The 20,282-nt window shown below is 43.0% G+C and overlaps 1 protein-coding gene across 1 annotated transcript in view; it reads right to left on the bottom strand.

Moving 5' to 3' along the window:
* The window catches only part of LOC100773619 (tetratricopeptide repeat protein 41), a 69,469-nt gene that overhangs the window by 44,499 nt on the left and 4,688 nt on the right, over positions 1-20,282 (bottom strand). The window contains exons 2-6 of the mRNA XM_035451785.1: positions 18,747-18,815; positions 17,284-18,237; positions 11,390-11,570; positions 6,755-6,969; positions 1,504-1,664 (exon numbers count right to left, since the gene is read on the bottom strand). Of these exons, the coding sequence (XP_035307676.1) occupies positions 1,504-1,664; positions 6,755-6,969; positions 11,390-11,570; positions 17,284-18,064 (1,338 nt within the window). The 5' untranslated portion in view covers positions 18,065-18,237; positions 18,747-18,815. The remainder of the gene's footprint in view (positions 1-1,503; positions 1,665-6,754; positions 6,970-11,389; positions 11,571-17,283; positions 18,238-18,746; positions 18,816-20,282) is intronic.

The following is a 20,282-nucleotide window of genomic DNA, read 5'->3' as shown; positions in this document are numbered from 1 at the left end:
TGTTGGATTAGTATTTTTCCCTGGTGTAAGAAGGGACTTTGAGAGCCCATCCCACGTAAAGGGATACACTCTGGCCCTGGACACATGGGGAAGGGCCCAGGCCCAGCACAGAAGATTTAGTGGATGTTGCAGAGCCCCTACATGGCATTGAGGGCCCTACCCTGCCCGGGGAGTGGTGGGTGGATGGGGGAGGGGTAGGCTGGGGTGGGGGAGGAGGGATGAGGGTAAGGGGAGGGAGAGGGAGAGGGAGAAGGGACTTACATGTGAAACAAGCTTGTTCCCTAACTAGAACTAATAAATAATAAAAAAAAATAGATGTCCATGCCAGGCGGTGGTGGCACATGCCTTTCTTTAGTCCCAGCACTCAGGAGGCAGAGGCAGGCAGATCTCTGGGAGTTCGAGACCAGCCTAGTCTACAAAGCAAGTTCCAGTTCAGCCTCCAAAGCCACAGAGAAACCCTGTCTCGAAAAAACCAGAAAAAAAAAAAATAGGTGTCCACAAAGAATTTAATAAAATCTCAAACCTCTGAAGAATAACCTACAGTGATAACCAGAGGAAATCTTTAAAAAGGCAAATTGAACTGCTTAGTAAGATAAGAAGACCTTGTGTTATGGTAAAGAATTGTTACTTTTTGCAGTAAAACAATCATGAGTTAAATACCCAATATGATTTTTTTCTTGGTTGTGGTTAAAATTTTAATTACACTTTCATTTCTTTATTTTGTGTGCACATGTGTGTAGGGAGAAACCCTGATTAGAAGTTCCACTGACCACGCCCAGTTAGGCGTGGTGAGAGTTACATAACAAGGTTTTAAGAAGGAGAGAGGCTCAGCACTCTTTTGCCTGGCTGAGTTGACTAGGAAGCATTTCAGGGTCTGTCCTGCTCCAGTGCAAACCTGGTCACTGGATCCCCATTGGGAAATGGAACCCCAGTCTCCGGAGTGACAGGCAGGGATAATCACCACTATCGGGCGGGGTCAGAGGTACCTCTAACCAGGGTTTCTCCCTACACATGTGTATGTATATGTGCAGGCAGATGTCACCACACAAGTGCAGAGGTCAAAGGACAACTTTTGGGAGTCAGTTCTCTCCTACTATCTGATTCAAGGTATTGAACTCAGATTGTCAGCCATGGCAGTAGGCATCCTTACCACTGCGCCATCTCACTGGCTCCCTGCGTCTGAATTCTGATCCCACCAATTAATTGTCTTTGGACCTTAGACAACACCCAGCATCTCCTTGCCCTCTGTCCAACCAAGGATGAACATCTGTGTACACTCCAGACCTTTGATTCTAAGACAAAAAGAATATGTTGATACATTTAAAGCTGGTACCCAGCCCATGGTGAATGCCATGTAAATATGTGTCTAATAAAACATAAAGCAATCATTAAAATCAACGATAGGTATACCTAGAAACACAACACAATAGAAATGTGTTATATACACCCTAAACAATGGGGCCTTATTTTTCATAAAAAAGTGTTATTTTTAAAAGATGTTACCTTCTGACCTGAAATCCCATAAATGCCAATCAACTCTTCAATCCCATCTAGTACAAGTATGCATGGCTTAAAGCTGATGGAGGCCATGAACACTTCTACAAGAAGTGAAAAGACCAAGACATTTGAGTCTTCATTAAGAAAATCCATTTCAATCTGTGGACCTACAATACAGAAATTTCAAATTAGGTGAAAATGTTCCACTCGCTGCTAAGACGTGCTGATGGGCTCGGGGCAGAGAGGCTGGGAAATTAGTGCTACTCACAGTTGCGCAGCTGACACATGCATGCACATGCTTGACTGGCTTCCTCGGGACATTCAGGCCCAAAGCAGTGATGGTATTTGTCACCAGATGTCTCTGATATGTTTTCAGGATTTCATATAAAAATACTATGTATGGTGTTTGTACATGTTTCTTGTGTTCACTCAAGGTCGGGGGTAAATGTCTGGTGTCCTCCTCAGTTACTCTCTGACTTAACTTTTGGGACAGGGTCTCTCTCGGAAACATGCTGCTACACTAGCTGACCAGTGACTTCAGGGACCCTTCTATCTCCACCTCCCCAGGAGTCAGTCCAAAGGCTACGGGAGTTTGGTGCAAAATCATCACAATGAAGGAAAGCTCCAAGCAAGACATTCTAGTGGCCATAACTATTTTTTCTTAAAAATTATGTTAAAGATAAAGATAGTATCCATAATGCTGGGAAATGGTCCTAAACATTTCCCATTGTTTGGAAAGGGCCAATCTGTCTCTATTAAAGGTCTGATTTAAATATCTCAAATGTTTAAATTCCCACTTAACGACTTACCAATAGGCAGACTTGGTTGCTCTCTCTGTGTGTATGTGCTCTTGTGTGTGCTCATGTGCGTGGAGGCCATTGTTCAACACAGATTTTCTGGGAATCTTCTATGCCTGTGCCAGGAACTAGGTATATCAAGGACCAATAAAATAGACATAACCTCTGAACTCACAGGGCTTGCAGAGTGGGACACACATGCAATACTGTGACCTCCGAAAGTCTCCTGGTGAACCTTAAAGGAGAAATTCACATCCACATGAAGAACCACCAAATGGGGCTGGGACTACCCTGGCTGTCAGTCAGAGACATCTGCCCATCAGCCCTCTTACAGAGGGGTGGTCCATGAGCAGAGACTTAAAGAATGAGAAGTATTTCACCACCAGAGAAACTCAAGAGGAGTGAATGAACCCAAAGTGATGGGTCTAATCCAAAGAAGCCAGACTTGTGGGGCAAAGTGCAAGAGGCCAAGCTAGGAAGCGTTCTTGGCCCAGGGCACAGAGCTGAGGCTCTCTGCCCATTTATTCATCAACTCACAGGCAAGTTCTCCTGAGAGCCAATGCCAAGACCAAGAAGGAAATCTTCCAAAAGACTGGGGTTTTCCTCTCTTGCCTCTAGCAGGCTACACAAGTGCAGTGTTGAGCTTCAAAGTCAACAAGAGCCAGGGCGTAGACACTCCCTCCACCCATGTGTGGCTGGTGATGCTGCCACTCTGAGCGCCAGTCTCCTTGTCAGTATGCTAATGCTGGCTGAGGAGCCTGGAACAAGGAGCTGATGAAGCCCTTAACACAATGCCTGATGCTCAGGGAGTCTTCCAGGACTGCCACCCAACACAATGGAACATGGTGGAGAGGAATTGCATCAAGAAAAAGCTTGACTCTGCAAAGCATGTCACAGAAGGGACAGCAGCTGCTAGCAAGGCAGGAGAGAAGACAGGATATCAAGAGAGCGTGATAGTGACAGTTTTTCTCCACCAGATACTTTGTCCTGGCAGGCAGAGGCTGGTGCCAGAAAATTGGAAATAGGTAATGTGGGGCATTTGGTATCCCATCTCACAGAGAAATGCTTGCAGATGCATAGAACAGAGGTGAGTCACCGAGAGACAGCTGAATCTGCAGTGTGCGCCTGTGTTCTCTCAGCTGCGTTTCTGACTCCTGCGCTCACAGGAAGCCCAGAAAATGCCCCTCAGCCTCGACCTAATCTGGCTGCAGTGGCAACACCGCAGAGTCTACTATTGCAGCCTCTCTTCACCTTAACGTAGAAAGGGAGTGGGAGAGTCTTAATTCCCTTAATAGTGCACCTGGCTGCTTTTTTATCCAACTGAAAGAGGAATGCTAATCCCACTAACGAATAACAACAGCAGCAAAATAATAGTAACCGCAGGGTGCCAGGCACCATTGTCAGTCCTTCACACGCTTTATCTTTCCATTTACGCACAGTCTTAGGGGTGGGTTCTACAGGTGAGAAACAGGGAAAAGAGCTTGAGAAAACTGCTCGGTTTACTCAGTGAAGAGGGAAGCCAGAAAGTCAAGCCCAAAGCCTCCTCTACGAAGCTTCCACCATGAACAAGAAGAGAAGCTCTTATGGAGGGCTGCCTGATATTCACATCTCATCTTTGTCCTGCTGCTGCCAGATTGGAAAGCTGCATGTTTGAGAGACAGTAGCTGTTTTTATTAGGACATACTCATTAAAATAACAACTCACTCTGGGAATAAAATCATAGCTGGGCTTGTTCAGCAGCGCTTACATCATCAGCTGCCTACCCCGAGTGAACACCTAGGGGATGTGCCAGAATAGGCGTAGGGGCCTATGGAGACAGTCACACCTGCTTCACAGACCCAGGAAGGGCAACCGAAGAGAACTCAGCCTGCATGTTCACAGACACCTGTCCTGCCCCACATGAAATGTATGAACACATCCAAAGTCACTGTCAGACACACAGGTGGGTGACAATAGATGAACCATCACCATCAGGGAAAGTCAGATTCATATGAACACACACACACACACACACACACACACACACACACACACACACACACACACACACGGCAGGTGCACAGCAATGATAATCACCAATGTTTATCCATGCTTACTGTATGCCAGGCTTACACAGCACCAAATGCCTTTGTCTTTTGTACGTTATCCTAGTTAATCCTCTTAAATGCCTAAAAGGTACTTTTTTCCTTTTATATCCACATTTTATAATTAGAAAAACAAAACTGGTTATGGCAGGCTTGTGATTCGAGCACTTGGGAAGTAGAGTTGGCCATCCTTGACTACACAACAAATTTGAGATCACCCTGAGCTACATGAGACATGTCTCAAAAAAAAAAAAAAAAAAACCAAAGCAAACAAAAAACAAGTCACAGAAGTCAAAATAACTTACCCAAGGCCATATGACTACTAAGTAGTGGCACAGGTTTGAATACAGATAGTCAGGCTCCCAGAACAGAATGACACAACCCCTTCCCCACCTCCATGACTGCCATCAATGCGGGTACAACACACTTTGCATCTAAACATCACACATCCAAAGCAGACCCTTGACTTCCACCAAGACTGCTTTCCCTCCCCCGCCCCAGCAGCACTGCCTGTCTCAGTGTGCAGCCCTTGCCTTCTCCTAAAGTCCAGATGTGGGGAATATCTTCAGTTTCCCCTTTCTTCCAACCTATATCCAGTTCTTCAGCAACTTCTCTAACTACCCACAGCCCTTCTTTCTCTACTACTACTGCCCTCAGCCAGCAGCCATTTCAATAATCAATAATACTTGTTCCTCCCTGTTTACAAGCTTGCTTCCCTGCATCCATTTCCCATATATCAGATTGATTTGGTATCAAGTCATGTCATCCCCTGCTTAAAACCCTCCACTGCCTCTCACTAGATTTAGCAGAATCCACACCTGATATTCTGCCCTACACAGCTCCCTCCCAAAGGAAGCAACCCTGCACTCACTTCTTGTTTTGAGAGACCATGCCGTCCATTGTTGTCTGGCCACACTGGCCCTCTGTCCATTTCTAGATCATCCCACTGTGTTTCCAGCTCTGGAACTATAGCATCACATTAGCTTTCCCTTTTGCCTGAAATGTTCTTTCTTCTGATTTCTATATGGTTAGTTAGCCTCTGTTGACTGTGAAATGTTCCCAAAGAGTGTAGCCAAGTGGAAGGCTATCTATTCGGGCAGCACCATCGGTTCCATGGAGAGCGGCTAGCCCTCCAAGCCTGCCTGGTAGCTTATGTGGCCAACTTCTTTCCAAAAGAAGGTGGTAGGAGAACAAGCCCCGGGTCTAAAGGGATAGGCATGCCTCTCCCATTCTTCCCTTTCCTCTGGCCCAGTTGTTCTCAACATGTGGGTCGAGACACCTTTGGGCAGTCAGCCTACACTTCCACAGGGTTTGCATATCAGGTATTTATATTACAATTCATAACAGTAGCAAAATCACAGTTATGCAGTAGCAATGAAAATAATTTTATGGCTCCACACACCAGGAGGAAGTGTGTTAAAGGGCCACAGATTTAGGACAGGTGAGACCCACTGTTCTAGCCCAAGGCAGAGGCTGGCCTTTCTGGTACAGCCTCTATGCAGGAAGAATCTGCTTCCTCCAGGCACCATAGGGAGAAATTCTGCTTGTTACTCAAGGAAGGGACACCTAGTAGACTGTTACCTGGGAAATTCAAGGAATGGTGAGGCCATAGGGATTTACATCAAAACAGGAGAAACCAGCCCCAAGGGCAGGAGCAAGAACTGTTCCATTCTTTCTTCTTTTTTCTTTCTTTGTTTTTTTTTTGTTTTTGTTTTTGTTTTTTTGTTTTGTTTTGTTTTTCAAAACAGGGTTTCTCTGTGGAACTTGCTTGGTAAACCAGGCTGACCTCGAACTCACAGAGATCCGCCTGCCTCTGCCTCCTGAGTGCTGGGGTTAAAAGCATGCGCCACCACACCCGGTCCAAGAACTGCTCATTTCTAATTCAGCTGGTATTTAAAACTTTTTTATGTTAGTTATCCTTTGAGTCATGATTTTGTTCTCATGGGATATGGACACAACATTTTTAATAATTTTTCTTTTTATATTAAGATTCATGCTTATAGCAAAACCAATTTTTTTTCTTGGTCTTAAGAACTTTTTGGTTTTAGTTTGACAAGTGATCTGAGTTGTTTAAAGCAGTCATATTGGTATTTATAAAAAGTAAAAATAGGGACTGAAGAGATGGCTCAGCAGTTAAGAACACTGGCTACTCTTCCAGAGGACCTGGGTTCAATTGCCAGCACTCGAATGGCAGTTCACAAGTGTCTGTAATTCCAGTTTCAGGGGATCCGACACCCTCACACAAACATACATGCAAGCAAAACACCAATGCACATGAGATAAAAATAAGTAAATTTTTTAAAATAAACATGGAGTGTAGAAGGAATAGCAGAGGGGCCTGTGTTCGTTTCCTGCCTATCGGGCTGGTTCTGTTACCGTGGGCTCTGTGCTGCAGCTCAATGATGAAGTAGTGGATCACAGACATGATGTCACTGCTTTCACAAGTGCTTCCCACGAAATACGGGATCATCAACACTCCGGGATATTTGCTTTTGAAATAACTGACCCAGTTGGCGATCAGAGTGGACTTCCCACAGCCTCGTTCTCCAGACAAGAGCAAAATAGACTTATAAACCGGAAGAGAATGTATTCTGAAAAATAGAAGGGCAAGTGGCAGGCATGAATATTTACCAAGAAAGAGAAGAGAAGACATTCTCCTAGGTATGTTTTCTCTCTGAGAGATGTGATGCTCTGGCCTGAATTAGCAGGTTTCAGTCAGCTTCAGAGACTACTAGTAGAGGCCAAGGAACTTTGGAAGGCTCCTCTGGCTAGATAGATCCTAGGCTTGTCCAACATGAACTTCAAGTATGGCCAAGGGCTCAAGTCCTAGGGAGAAAAATATCCCTACCCAACCCACTCTCCTGTCTACTGTGCCCATCCCACTCCCACCAGGCTATCTTTGGTGACATAAGTCACATTGGAAGAGAATGAAGAGCAGGGGCACCCATACACCATGGAAATTCATCAATTCTGAGACCCTCAGAATGGGAAACCCAACTAACTTGCCTCCAGTATTGATGACTGAGAAGTGCCTGCACCTTGGCCAATATGAGTAGCTAGAAACTCTACATAAACAATTGTCTATGTTCTGGCAACAGTTGTCTTGGTGCTTAATGTTTAGTGAAGTTTCCAGATATGCACAGGTATCTCTGGTCTGTGAATTTCATGACAGAGACTCTAGCCTTGTGACTTACAGCTTTTTTTTTTTTTAACTTGTTTCTTTTTGAGACAGGGTCTCATGTTGCTTAGGCTACTCTCAAACTTTCTAAGTAGCCAAGAATGATCCACCCACCTCAAGCTCCCCACTGCTGGGATCATGGGCACACACCATCACCTCAGACATGTGTGTCAGCTAGGTTTAGTGGTGCTGATTTGTAAACTCTGCCACTTGGGATACTGAGGCAGGAAGATCACAAGTTTAAGGCCATCCTTATCATGTAGTGAGACCATGTTTAAAGAAAAATAAGGAAAAAATGCCTGGGGGGGGTATAGTTCAGTAGGAGAATGCTTGCCTTCCATACATGAAGCCCCAGGTTCAATCTCTAGCACCAGTCATACAACATATGTATCTGTCCGTGCATGTGTGTGCACAGTGTGTTTGTATATGCCTGTATAATGATTTTCCACTGATAGTAAATATCATGAGGAGTTATCTTACTATTGACTAGGATAGGACCTGACAACAAATGTTTGAATGAATAAATGACTGAATGAATGGAATGAAATGAAATGCATGAGCCAGAATTCAAATTCAGCCATGTAAGAGGATTGGTTTAAAAACTCATTGAAATAAAAATTCAGAGTCATTAGAAAGTAATTGTTTTGTAATAATTCAGTCTTCATTGATAGGAACTGGGAGCCAATACTCTGTCCCGTAAATACCTTCATCAATAATTTTCTTTCTTTTTTATTTTTTTGGGGGGTGGAGGGTTTCAAGACAGGATTTACCTGTGTAGCCCTGGCTGTTCTGGAACTTGCTCTGTAGGCCAGGCTGGCCTCGAACTCAGAGATCCGTCTGCCTCTGTCTCCCAAGTACTGGGATGTAAGGTGTGTGCCACCACTTCCAGGCTTTCACCCATAATTTTCAAAAGTAGGATTTAATTTTGAGTCCTACTGCTACTTCTGCCACCAGCCAGAGTGAACTTATTGAAATATGTCGTATCGGTGACCTATGAGACCATACGGTCATCAATTCATCTCCAACTTCATCCTTACCACTTTCCCCGCAGCTGCCTGGTATCTTTGCTATTTCTCTAATCTCAGGGCTTCTGTATTTACAGTTACTTCTGTCTGGAATGTTCTTCCAGGCAATGTTTGCATAGCTGGCTGTCTCAGTTATTTCTGTTAGTTACCCAAACATCACCTTGTCACCTAGGACTTTCCCTCACCTATCAGTTGGCCCCCTTCACTTCAGTGTTTCATACTGCTCCATTGGCCCTTGAATACATGGAATATACTGCACACTCCTCCTACATGCTGCTTAGTCTCCATGCCTGGCATCAAATATCATAGAGGCAGGGATTTCAGCTCTTTTGTTCACTGTAGTACCCTGTGAGTCTGCATGTAGCGCCAAGCCGGTCAAATCAGTGAGTTCAAATACATATGCACTGTATCTGCTGCATAAACAGATACAGTCATCATGGTTTCTTCTCAAAAACGAAAACATTCTTACAAAAATTTACATATATATGGCTTTTGGAGAGAGGGTTTCTCTATGTCACAGTTCTGACTGTCCTGGAACTCACTCTGTGGACCAGGCTGGCCTCGAACTCACAGAGATCCACCTGCCTCTGCTTCCCAAGTGCTGAGATTAAAGGTATATGCCACTGCTGCCACCGCCACCGCTACCACCGATGCTGCGCCCCCCCAGCAACAAAAAACTATTCATAAAAGGTTGATGTATGACCTGGCATGGTGGCACATGCTTATAATTTCACTACTCAGGAGGCAGAGACAGGAAGATGGCCAGAAGTGTAAGGCCAGCCTAGACTACATAGTGAGCTTGAGGCCAGTCAGTGAGATCAAGTCTGAAAGATACAGAGAGAAGTAAAGGGGAAAAAAATTTAGCCGGGTGGTGGTGGTGCACGCCTTTAAATGCAGCACTCAGGAGGCAGAAGCAGGAGGATCTCTGTGAGTTCTGAGTTCGAAACCAGCCTGATCTACAAGAGCTAGTTCCAGGTCAGTCTCCAAAGCCACAGAGAAACCCTGCCTCGAAAAACCAAAAAAAAAAAAAAAAACCAAAAAAAAAAAAATAGGTTGGTATTACAGCCATGCTTTGCACCTTAGAACAAAGAACATTCTTCTGTTGACTTACACAGTGTTCAGGAACACACAGTACAGAGCACTGTTCCAGATGGTAAAGCAAACAGATCCCTGAGTGTTTCCATACAGTTAGAAAGACTATCTAATCATTGTGCTTTTACTGGGTCCAACTTAAATTCTTCAATTACAACAAAATTTATCTGATGATGAACTCTTCAACAATAATAAACAAAATGAGAATCTACAAAGCAAAACCCTCAGTTTTAAAGTACACAGCTGATTTTCACTATTTAAGACTATATAATCATCACTGCTATTTAACTCCAGAATATGCCCAGTATCCCAAAAACTCTGTCCCCATTAACAGACCCTCCTTTCCACCCCCACTCCCTAACTCTCTGCTTCTGTGGACTCACCTATGTGAGCCTAACATTTTTAATCCACATCTGAGTATCATGCTGTTGTGATTTAGCATGAGCACCCAGAACAACAGAAAGCTCACTGGTCACTCTGGTGGCCTGCAATGGGAGTATTGAGACTAGGATCGGAACTGCAAAGGCCAGCCTGTACCATCCCAGCCACTGTGGCTTTATTTCAAATCACATAATTCTTACAAAATAAGTGAGAACTACAATAAGAGCCAGGGGAGGAGAATGAAAAGAATATTCCAAGGAGCCTTCCCCCTCCTAAGAAATGAAACTTGGAGGGGCACTATTGATAACTCCAGCTCTCTTACTGTCTCCTCACCTGACCAGTGCCTGTGGGTAGTCAACAGGGGTCTACAATTGCCATTGGTGGAAGAGATGTGGGGGTTGGCTATACTGTGCAGGACACCAGATAAACCAAAAAGGGCTTCATGCATTGTGTGTAATAACTTGATTCCTTACTAACCCAAATATGACATGGCCCATATTCTAATAAGAGCTTGGTGAATATATGAATATAATTTATAATGATATATGTAGAAACTCTTTGTAAATGACACAATACCATCAAAGCATGTCATTTATTTTCCTAGTTTCTTTTGCTTACAGTCATCCCACAATTCTCAGGGATTCATTAAGTATGAAAAGGGACAGGGCCTCGTCTTGAGAGCATGTGAAATACAGAAAAACTTCAAAAAAGCCGAGTGACTGCTAACATTCTAACTGAAGCATGGCTTCCACAGTCCTGTTTCTTTTCTTTATTTCTTTCTTTAACCGAATTTTTTATTTACATTTCTGCAATTTTTAAAAATTAAAATATAATTACATAATTTCCCCTCCCTTTCACCCCACACCCTCTATTCCTTCAAATTCATAACCTCTTCTTCCTTCATTATTATTGTGTATATATATATATGCATAAGTACATAAGTATAACCTGCTGGGTTCATTTAGTGTCATCTGTATGTATACGATTTCAGGGCTGACCATTTGGTATTAGATAACAAATTAGAAGGCTTATCCCCAAAGAAGACTAATTCTCCTTCTCTCAGCAGTACTTAGTGGCTTGTAGTTCTTTGTCTAGGGCTGGGGTCCCATGAGATTTCCCTCTTCCATGTTAATAATATACTGGTGTTGTCACAGTTCAAGTCTGGCTTAGGCAGCCATGCTGCTAAGGTATCTTGAGTGTGGACTCTCACTGGGTCTTTCCTACAGAAAGTTATGGGAAAGGGGATGCTACACACTCTGGATTCTGCGGTTCACATTTACAAAAGTCAGGCTGCTTTAGTCCCATAAAATAAATTAGGATTTCTGAACCTCTTACCTGAGAATGGAGTCTAACCCCGAACCTTCTATAGTACTGTCAGAGTCAAGTTCAATATCTTTTAAGGCAAATTGTTCCAGGATTTCAAAGGTCCTGTCTGACTCCTTGGAAAAAACAAAAACTTGCTTGCACTTCTCAGCAAACTCTTCATGATACAAGTGCTCAAGACTGTGTTTGTAGTCTTAACAGTGGGAAAAAAAGATAAGGAAAATGTTAAATTTGTAGTTTCACATCTTCAGTTCTGTGTGACTCTTCTAAATGCCCAGGAAGGAATCCACCCTTCTGTGTCTATATTGCTTTCTCTCTATGGTTGCACCATATTTTATAGCCCACTGTATATAATAGTGAAAGCAAACCATAGACCAGGGTTTCTCAACCTTCTTAACGCTGTGAGACCCTTTAATATAGTTCCTCATGTTACAGGGACCCACAACCATAAAATTATTTCATTGCTACTTCATAACTGTAATTTTGCTACTGTTATGATTCGTAATATAAATATCTGATATGCAGCCTCCTAAAAGGGTTGTGACCCACAGGTTGAGAACCACTGCCACAGACAGACCATTTAATCTTCTGCATGCCATTTCCACATAGAATCCAAGTTCCATGACCCGAAAGCAACAAGGGTAAAAACAAATTTAGACTTGACACATATATTCTGTTGTCTTTTCAAACTGATAGCTAGTACAAAGGTTCAGTTTTCTGGTTTGTGTGTACATATGTGTCTTCCATGGCACAGGTTGGGGAGCAGAGGTTTTTGTTTTTGTTTTTGTTTTCAGGTAAAATGTTCCAACATGGACAACAACCATAGGCATAGATGCAGCTCTGCCATTGGTGAAGTCCTTTAAATTCTGGTAGATATGGAGGGCCAGACAACTAGATGATCTCTAATGTTCATTCCAGCTCTAATTTGCTTTGGTTCCAAACCCACTACCTGGTTAGGGTCAGGGTGCTCCTGTCTTGGGAGAGACACATATTCCTCAAGTTTATTCTGGTGGCAGGGGTGGGAGGTGGGGAATGAAGGACAGTATCAATATATGAAATATAACATAGTTGGTCTGATAGATTCCCAAAAGACATCTCCATAACTAACTGGGCTTCTCTGTGGTTGAGATTTGGGCCAGAATAGACTTAGAAACCCAGTTTGGCCAAGGCCAGCTCCAAGTTCCAAGAGCTTCAACAGAATTTAGGAGAACCTTACAGTCCAACAAGTTTCTTGAACTAACCTTAATCTTCATTCACTTAGGTTTCTCTATTAATAGTAGAAGTATTTTAAATTTATTTTTAAAGTTATCTTACAAAGAATAGGTTCTGTTACAGCATTTTCATCCATGTGTCATGAAACTTCAATGAGTCAAGTTCAAAATTGAAACAAGATGATCAGCACCCTGAGGAATGACACCTGCAGTTGACCCCTAATGTACCTGCATATACATAAACACACACACACACACACACAGAGAGAGAGAGAGAGAGAGAGAGAGAGAGAGAGAGAGAGAGAGAGAGAGAGAGAGAGAGAGGAGTATACACTGACAACTGTACATTGCTTTTTAGGAGCTGACAGCTGACCAAATGGTTTTCTACTGCCCTAGCTGTAGACTGTAAGGTCCTGATTCCACTTGAGTTGTTAAAGGGCCCCAAAGATCCACGAGGAAAGAATTTAAAATGCTTGTTTCTAAAGCATTTTATAATTTATATAAGTAATTTATATTATTTAATTATGCATTTGTAATTTATATAATATAAACAACTTATATAACCCATTATGTATCTTCTTATTCATTTAGTGCACAGAAATCCATTTAAAAATAAAGCCTAGGGGCTGAAAAGATGGCTCAGCTGTTATGAGTGCATACTGTTCTTGCCAAGGACCCAAGTTCAGTTCTCAGCACAGCCCCCCAGGCAGCTTACAATTACCTTAACTTCAGCTCCAGTGGATCTGAGAGTACCTGCACTCATGTACACATACCCACACACAGCATACTCACGCATACATAAATATATGCAATTTAAAATTAAAAGTACAAAAAAATGAAGAAAGTCTAAAATAAGCTAACCTCTCAATAACATTCAAAATCAAGAACTAATTGGGGCCAACAAGATGGCTCAATAGGTAAAGACACTTGCTGAGTAAGCCCAGAAACCTGAGTTTAACCCAGGTAGGAGAAAACTGATTCCACAGTGCTGTCCTCTGGCCTCTACATGCCTGCTGGAGCCCAAGTGTCCCCCTCACCTCTACAGACACATGTACATCATACACTGCATGCATATCCAAAAACATTTAAAACTAACATAAATACAATAATGAAATAAGGTGGCCCTGCCAGGCTGTGATGGCGCACGCCTTTAATTCCAGCACTCAGGAAGCAGTGACAAGCAGACCTCTGTGAGTTCACGGCCAGCCTCATCTACAGAGCGAGTTCCAGGATAGCCAGGGCTGTTACACAGAGAAATTCTGTCTCAAAAAAATACAAGGAATAAGGTGAGCTTAATCCAAATCTACAGAAAAGCACAGGTAGGTTTCAGACTGAGATCAGTAAAAGAATATTAATATTAGTCACATAGATACTCTTTCAGATCCCATTTGTTGCTATTTGTTCATCCAATGGCTAACATGTGCATTTGTTTAGATGCTTCACTTTTTTATTATTTTCTAGGTATTTACTGTCAATCTGTTTTATACAAGAAAACAATATTTATCAATAGTAACTTGCTAAATTCAACAGCTTAGAAATGAAAACTCTAGGATGTATCACAGGTCTGGACTGAGTCCAAAACCCTACCCCTGCAGTAATCAGTTGGTCTGTATTTTTGGCTGCCTCACATCCCCTGGCTTTTGTTTCATCTCAGGAGCAGCACTGATGTAGTGTATGGGTTCATTCAGTCTCAGCTGTGGATGCTCTTGCAGATACAGGATTAGCTCAGCAGACCATCACACTGTTTTTGGTACTAGTGACTGAGTCAAATACAAACATATGGCCCAGCTCAGGCTCTCAGACACAGAATGACCCAATTCTAAGACTCAGAGTCAATTCTTCTGACTGGGGAATTCAAGGTGTTCAGCCCACATCAGGACAGCAGATCCCAGATGAGAAACACTGAGACCCAAGCCCAGGGATACCATTTGAGCACCAAGATGAAGCCCACATGAACTAGAACTAAGCCTTGATCTGCAGTTCTATAAGCAAGGTTTTTTTATTAATTTACTTTTTACATTCCAATCCCAGTTCCCCCTCCCTCCTTTCCTTCCACTCCCTCCACTCCCCCCTCCTCCCATCTGCTCCACAGAGAGGATAATGCCTCCCATAGTAAGTCTACTAAGTCTGTCCCATCATCTAGTTGAGACAGGATCAAGGCACCTCTCCACTCCCACACCCCTGTGTCTAGGCTGGGCATGGTTTCTCTCCATATAGAATGAGCTCCACTAAGTCAGTTTGTGCATTAGTGTTAGATCTCGGACCCATTGCCAGTGGCCTCATATATCATCCCAGTCACACCATTGCCACCTGTCAGACCTGAGTCAGTGATCTCTCACCAGCTTAGGTTAGCTGATTCTGTGGGTTTCCCCATCATGATCTTGACTTCTTTGTTCATATTTTTGCTTCTCCCTCACTTCGATTGTACTCCAGGAGCTTGGCCCATTGGTTAGTTGTGGATTTCTGCATCTGCTTCCATCTGTTTCTGGAAGGGGGTTCAAGCTTCTCTGTGGTTATGGACTGTAGGCGGGGTATCTTTTGCTTTATTTCTGGTATTCACTTATGAGTGAGTACATACTATATTTGCCTTTCTGGCTTTTTATTACCTCACTTAGGATGGTTTTTTTTCTAGTTTTGCCCATTTGCCTTCGAATTTTAGGATGTCATTGTTTCTTACCGCTGAGTAGTAGTACTCCAATGTGTAAATATACTACATTTTCTTTTCCATTCTTCAATTGAGGGGCATCTAGGCTGTTTCCAAGATCTGGCTATTACAAATAATGTTGCTATGAACATCATTGAGCAAATGTCCTTGTGGTGTGTCTATAAGCAAGTTTTAATTCAATAGGATGGAATGGGGCCCAAACTCTGCAATTCTTTTTTATTGACACCACTTACAACCAAAAGACTGACAGAACTGATAATAATATTCTTTTCTGGGGTCCCCAATGGTTTGTCTTGCAAGCAGTTTCATGTTATCAGCACAGCGCTATGGTATGGGTCAATATTCTTAGCGTCACCACCATCCATCAGTTCCTAATCACATGACAAGATCTCAGGTCCCAGAAAGGATCTGAGAGTATACCATCTCCTGTCATTTTGCATGCCCACATTAACTAGTTCTTACATTATAAACTATAACATTTGTGTGTCATTCCTTGAGCATGGGACCAAACAGTCATCATCTTATTCCTTAAAAATACTACATGCTTGTGAACATTTCACTTCTCATATTAATTGATGAATTGTCTTCACAGATCCCTCCTGAAGCTTGTCTGGGTGGAGAACCTCTGTCACGCTAAGTGTTGTTGGCTTTCAATCTACCACATGCATGCCCATAGAACATTGTTAAAAAAAAAAAAAACTAACATAATCACTGTGTTTTATATGGGACAGTATTTCTCACTTTAGCTTGCATGTAAACCTCCTAGTCAGCTCATTAAAATGCAAATTCTAATTCAGCAGACCTGGAACAGAATAATAGTAGTCCATGGCTTCCACTGAGTAGTAAAGGATTCCACAGGTAGGGATTTGAGAATCAGAGGAACCTGAGTTCAAGACCTGGATTGGTCCTTTAGTAACCATGTATCATTGGTAAGACAATTAGCCACCATACAGCAGCTTCATTTGCTCATCTGAGAGACCAGAATGTTATCCTTCAAGGGCTATACCTTAAAGATTAAATGTGACACTATACACATATCACCAGACAATGAAGGTTCCTTCTTTTCTTAACTGTGGCACCATTGGCATTTGGGACCAGATAGCCATCCATTGTGGAAGTCTATTGTATGCATTTATGTCCCCAGCATCTACCCACTAGACATGGGGTGCTTTCCTTCCTTCACTTATGATGACCAAGATTCTCTGCAGATGAGACCACAGGGGACAAAATCTACCCTGGATGAAAACAATGACAATGTTCTGGGTCTTCTGAGCTCTCTAACGCCCTAACAATCTCCATGTCCATGGTCAGCTCTTTCTCTCAGTCCCCAAAGCCATCACCCACATGTGGTGGCTCACAACAGCCTGTGATTCCAGTGCTAGGGGATCTGACACTTTTTTCTAACCTCAGGCTCCCGCATGATGTACACAGTGCCTATACATGCACTCAGGCACACACACACACACACACACACACACACACACACACACACACACACACACACCAATTTTAAAGAGAGCAACATATGCTATAAGATTAAGGTAATAACTTAAAATGCTTAACAAGGGCTGGAGGGATGGCTCAGCCGTTAAAGGCTAGGCTCACAACCAAAATCAAAATGATTAACAAGTATATTCAACTGTTGGAAAGTTCCTTTCCTGGGCCAGTGAAATGGCTCAGCAGGTAAGAGAGCTTGCCACACAAGCTTGATTACCTGAGTTCTATTCCTGGAACTCACAAAAAGCCAGATGTGGTAGCCTGAATCTGTAATCCCAGCACTGCAGGATACAATGAGATAGGAAATGGAGACAGGAGAACTGACAGGAAACTTGTGGGCCAGACATACTGGAGGGTGCAGAACCCCGGAAATGAAAGATGGCCTCAACAAGGCAAAAGGCAAAAGCTGATTCCCTGAGGTTGCCCTCTGACCTGCAAATACACAGGAATTTTAAAAATTCCTTCTCCAGGAGGACACAGGAGACATCTCCTGATTGCTCATGGTGGACTCAGCTGACTCTTCATTTACTGACCTATGTTTTCCACAGCCCCAGGGACTGGGTAGAGCTTTTCTGCAACAGCTGACCAGTCCTTGAAGACCATCTCACCCAGCTCCTCCAGGTCTCTGTAAAATCGGACCGGAAGCCCTTTACTAATGATCTTAGCCTTGAGTTTTCCAATTTTCGTTTTTCCCTCTTGATTCTTCAGAGAAGCCATGGACACATCTTCCTCCTCACTGAAAGTCCTCAGTGAGTTCGCTGTCCGGAAGTAGAAAAACTGAAATGGAGATTCCTTCCGAAATGCTGCATGGATGATCTCGAACTCCATCAGGCTGCAGTGGGGAGTCTCCAGGACCCAAGGGTAGCCATTTTTTGCAGCAACATACAGATTTTGTTCTCCCTTGGACAAACTTTCGAAGTCCTTCACTTTGGAGAACAGGTAAGGTGAGTACTCGGAGAGGAAGTCTCCATAGTTCTGCCCTAGCAGGCAGATGAAAAAGGGAAAACAGCTGTCCACATAGTCAAGGCAAAGCTTCAGATTCTGCGAGCGGAGGCAGGAGTACTGTCGGAACAGGTTGGTGGTGAAGGACTTATGGGCCTTCACGGCTGACCACCTCAGGTCCACAGCTTTGAAGTAGGTGCCCCGGAGGCTGCAGAAGTCATTAAGTCGAGGGAAGATGATATTGGCCAAAAAGTCTCTCTCTTCCTGGAAGTCATCTAGAGTGGAGCAGACATAAGGCTGGATGCGTTTCTGGCACTTTAAGATGGGTTGACTGTTGTGTCTTGCTCCAGGCTCACTTGCCTTCTCATTCATTTCATGCAGTTTAGGGATAACATCACACTAGGAATAAAGACACCTTTTATCCTGGCCCAATTGCCAGTTTCTGCAGTTTGAGTCTTCTCCTCAATGACACTATAAACAACCAGTCAGCTTAACTAAAATCATGTCTTTGAATTGTGTTCTGATGAAGAAATGCCACTGTCCATCTAGTTTAAATAAGGGCAGAAAAGGGCAGAACAGATTTATGTTAGGATTACTGGCAGCTTGTGTCTCCCCTGACTCCCCACAAAGCTTTAGCTGAAGAACTAACAGTTCATAAGATGAATGGGGAAAAGAACCCAGGGCCTCCCTTCTCTCCCAGAGTCCCAGCCCACCTTCCCAGGTCCTCTAGCCAACCACTACTTCTGTCCCTTAGAAATATAAAAACTAAAGCAAGCTGATATGCTGACAATAAGAAAAGGAAGGCAGGTCCACAAATGGACTCTAATGTAGTTAGAAGCTGAGCCACAACAGCCAAGGAAGACTCATGATGAGGAGCCAAAGCAAGAATGAAAATAGTTATGAAGCAGAGGTCAGCACAGGAAAAACAGGCCAAAGAGCAAGACCAAGAAAGAATGTGGCTGGTGACCAAAGAAAGTCTGCATCCAGGAGCCTGATGGGGTTCTGTGGCTTTATTTTATCTTCAGTTCTAAAAGCTCACACACATTTCACTCACCTACTGGAATTTAATCCCACCAAGCTAATGGAAAACACTCCAATGATGACACAGTTATGCCTGCAAGAACTAAAAACAGGTATGAAAACTACTTCACCATATGAGCTTTTTCTCCATACAGCTTCCTTCCACACCAAACACACTTTTTAAATTATATTTATTCCTTCCACATATAGTAAAACATGTTAGAAGCATGAAACAGTTCCTAAGATCTCACAACATTTAAGTCCATGCCCTTTTCAAAAAGTATTGAACTGTATTGAACTGTCTCAATAATCCCATGAGAGAGAAACTACCACCCTACCACACAGATAAAATACCAAAAGTTTGGACAGGATAAGCACCGTGTCCACAATCATACTAGCTTTACTTATTTATTAGTAGGGGGCACATGTGTGCCACAGCCAATATGTGGAGGTCAGAGGATGACTTTAGAAAGTCAGTTCTCTTTGTCCACCGTGTGGGTTCTGGAGAAGGAGCTCAGGTCATCAAACTTGGTAGTAAGTGCCTTTACCCACTGAGACATCAGACAGGCCTAAATACCAAGATTTACCCAGAATGTGTATATTATAATGTCTCCATATTATAAAGGTAAGACTTGAAGTATGAAGAGACTGGAAATCAGTGTACAGGAAACACTTGCCCCATGAGAAGTTTTATAATAAATAAGCAATGTGGACAAGGGGTTATTTTTTGATTTCACATTTTTTTCAAAAATACTAAGAAGATGACAGAACAAACACCATGGATATTTTATTAATAGAAGTCTCATCTGTCACATAGGAAGCTAGAGTTAGATTACCAATCCTTACAAAACCAAGACAAACTAAAAACACTACCATCTTTCATTTTTCTGTGATCAGAGGCCCATTTCTGTGTGTGAAAGAGTATATGTATGAAGCATAGTTATGTGTGTGTGCAATCCTGTGTATGAGAAAGCCACAAATTTACCTTGAATATGCTTCCTTGGGTGTCATTCACCTTATTTGTGAGATAAAGTCTACCATTGGCTTAGAATTTGCCAAGGAGGTTGGTCATGGTGGCAGTGAGCCCCAGTGATCTTCCTGTTTCCATGTCCCTGATGCTAGGATTACAAGCACAGGCCACTTACAAAAATGCGTTCTAGGGAGTGAACTCCGGTCCTTGTGCTTACATGACAAGCACTTTACCAACTGAGCCATCTTCCTGGGCTTGCCCACCCCCTTCCTCATCCTCATCCTCCTCCTCTTTGGCTTCTTGAAACAGGGTACCACTCTGTTATCCTGGCTGGTCTCAAACTTGAAATTTTTTGCTCTTCTCAGTGCTGAAGCTCAGGTATACACCTCCATGTCTAGTCCAGTCTTAAGACATTACATCTATCTTACTGTAGCATCTCTAACACTTGTGATGCAGATGGGTTCAGAATAGGTCCTAGGGAGATATATGTTGTAGGTGATGCTCTTGCAGAGGACCAAAGTTCAGTTTCAAGCTCCTACATGAAAGCTCACAACCTTCTGTAACTCTAGTTCCAGAGGCGCCAATGCCATTTTCCAGCCT

The sequence above is a fragment of the Cricetulus griseus genome (genome assembly GCF_003668045.3).
Source record: "Cricetulus griseus strain 17A/GY chromosome 1 unlocalized genomic scaffold, alternate assembly CriGri-PICRH-1.0 chr1_0, whole genome shotgun sequence".
Lineage (NCBI taxonomy): Eukaryota > Metazoa > Chordata > Mammalia > Rodentia > Cricetidae > Cricetulus > Cricetulus griseus.
This window is presented reverse-complemented; position numbering and strand designations above follow the sequence as displayed.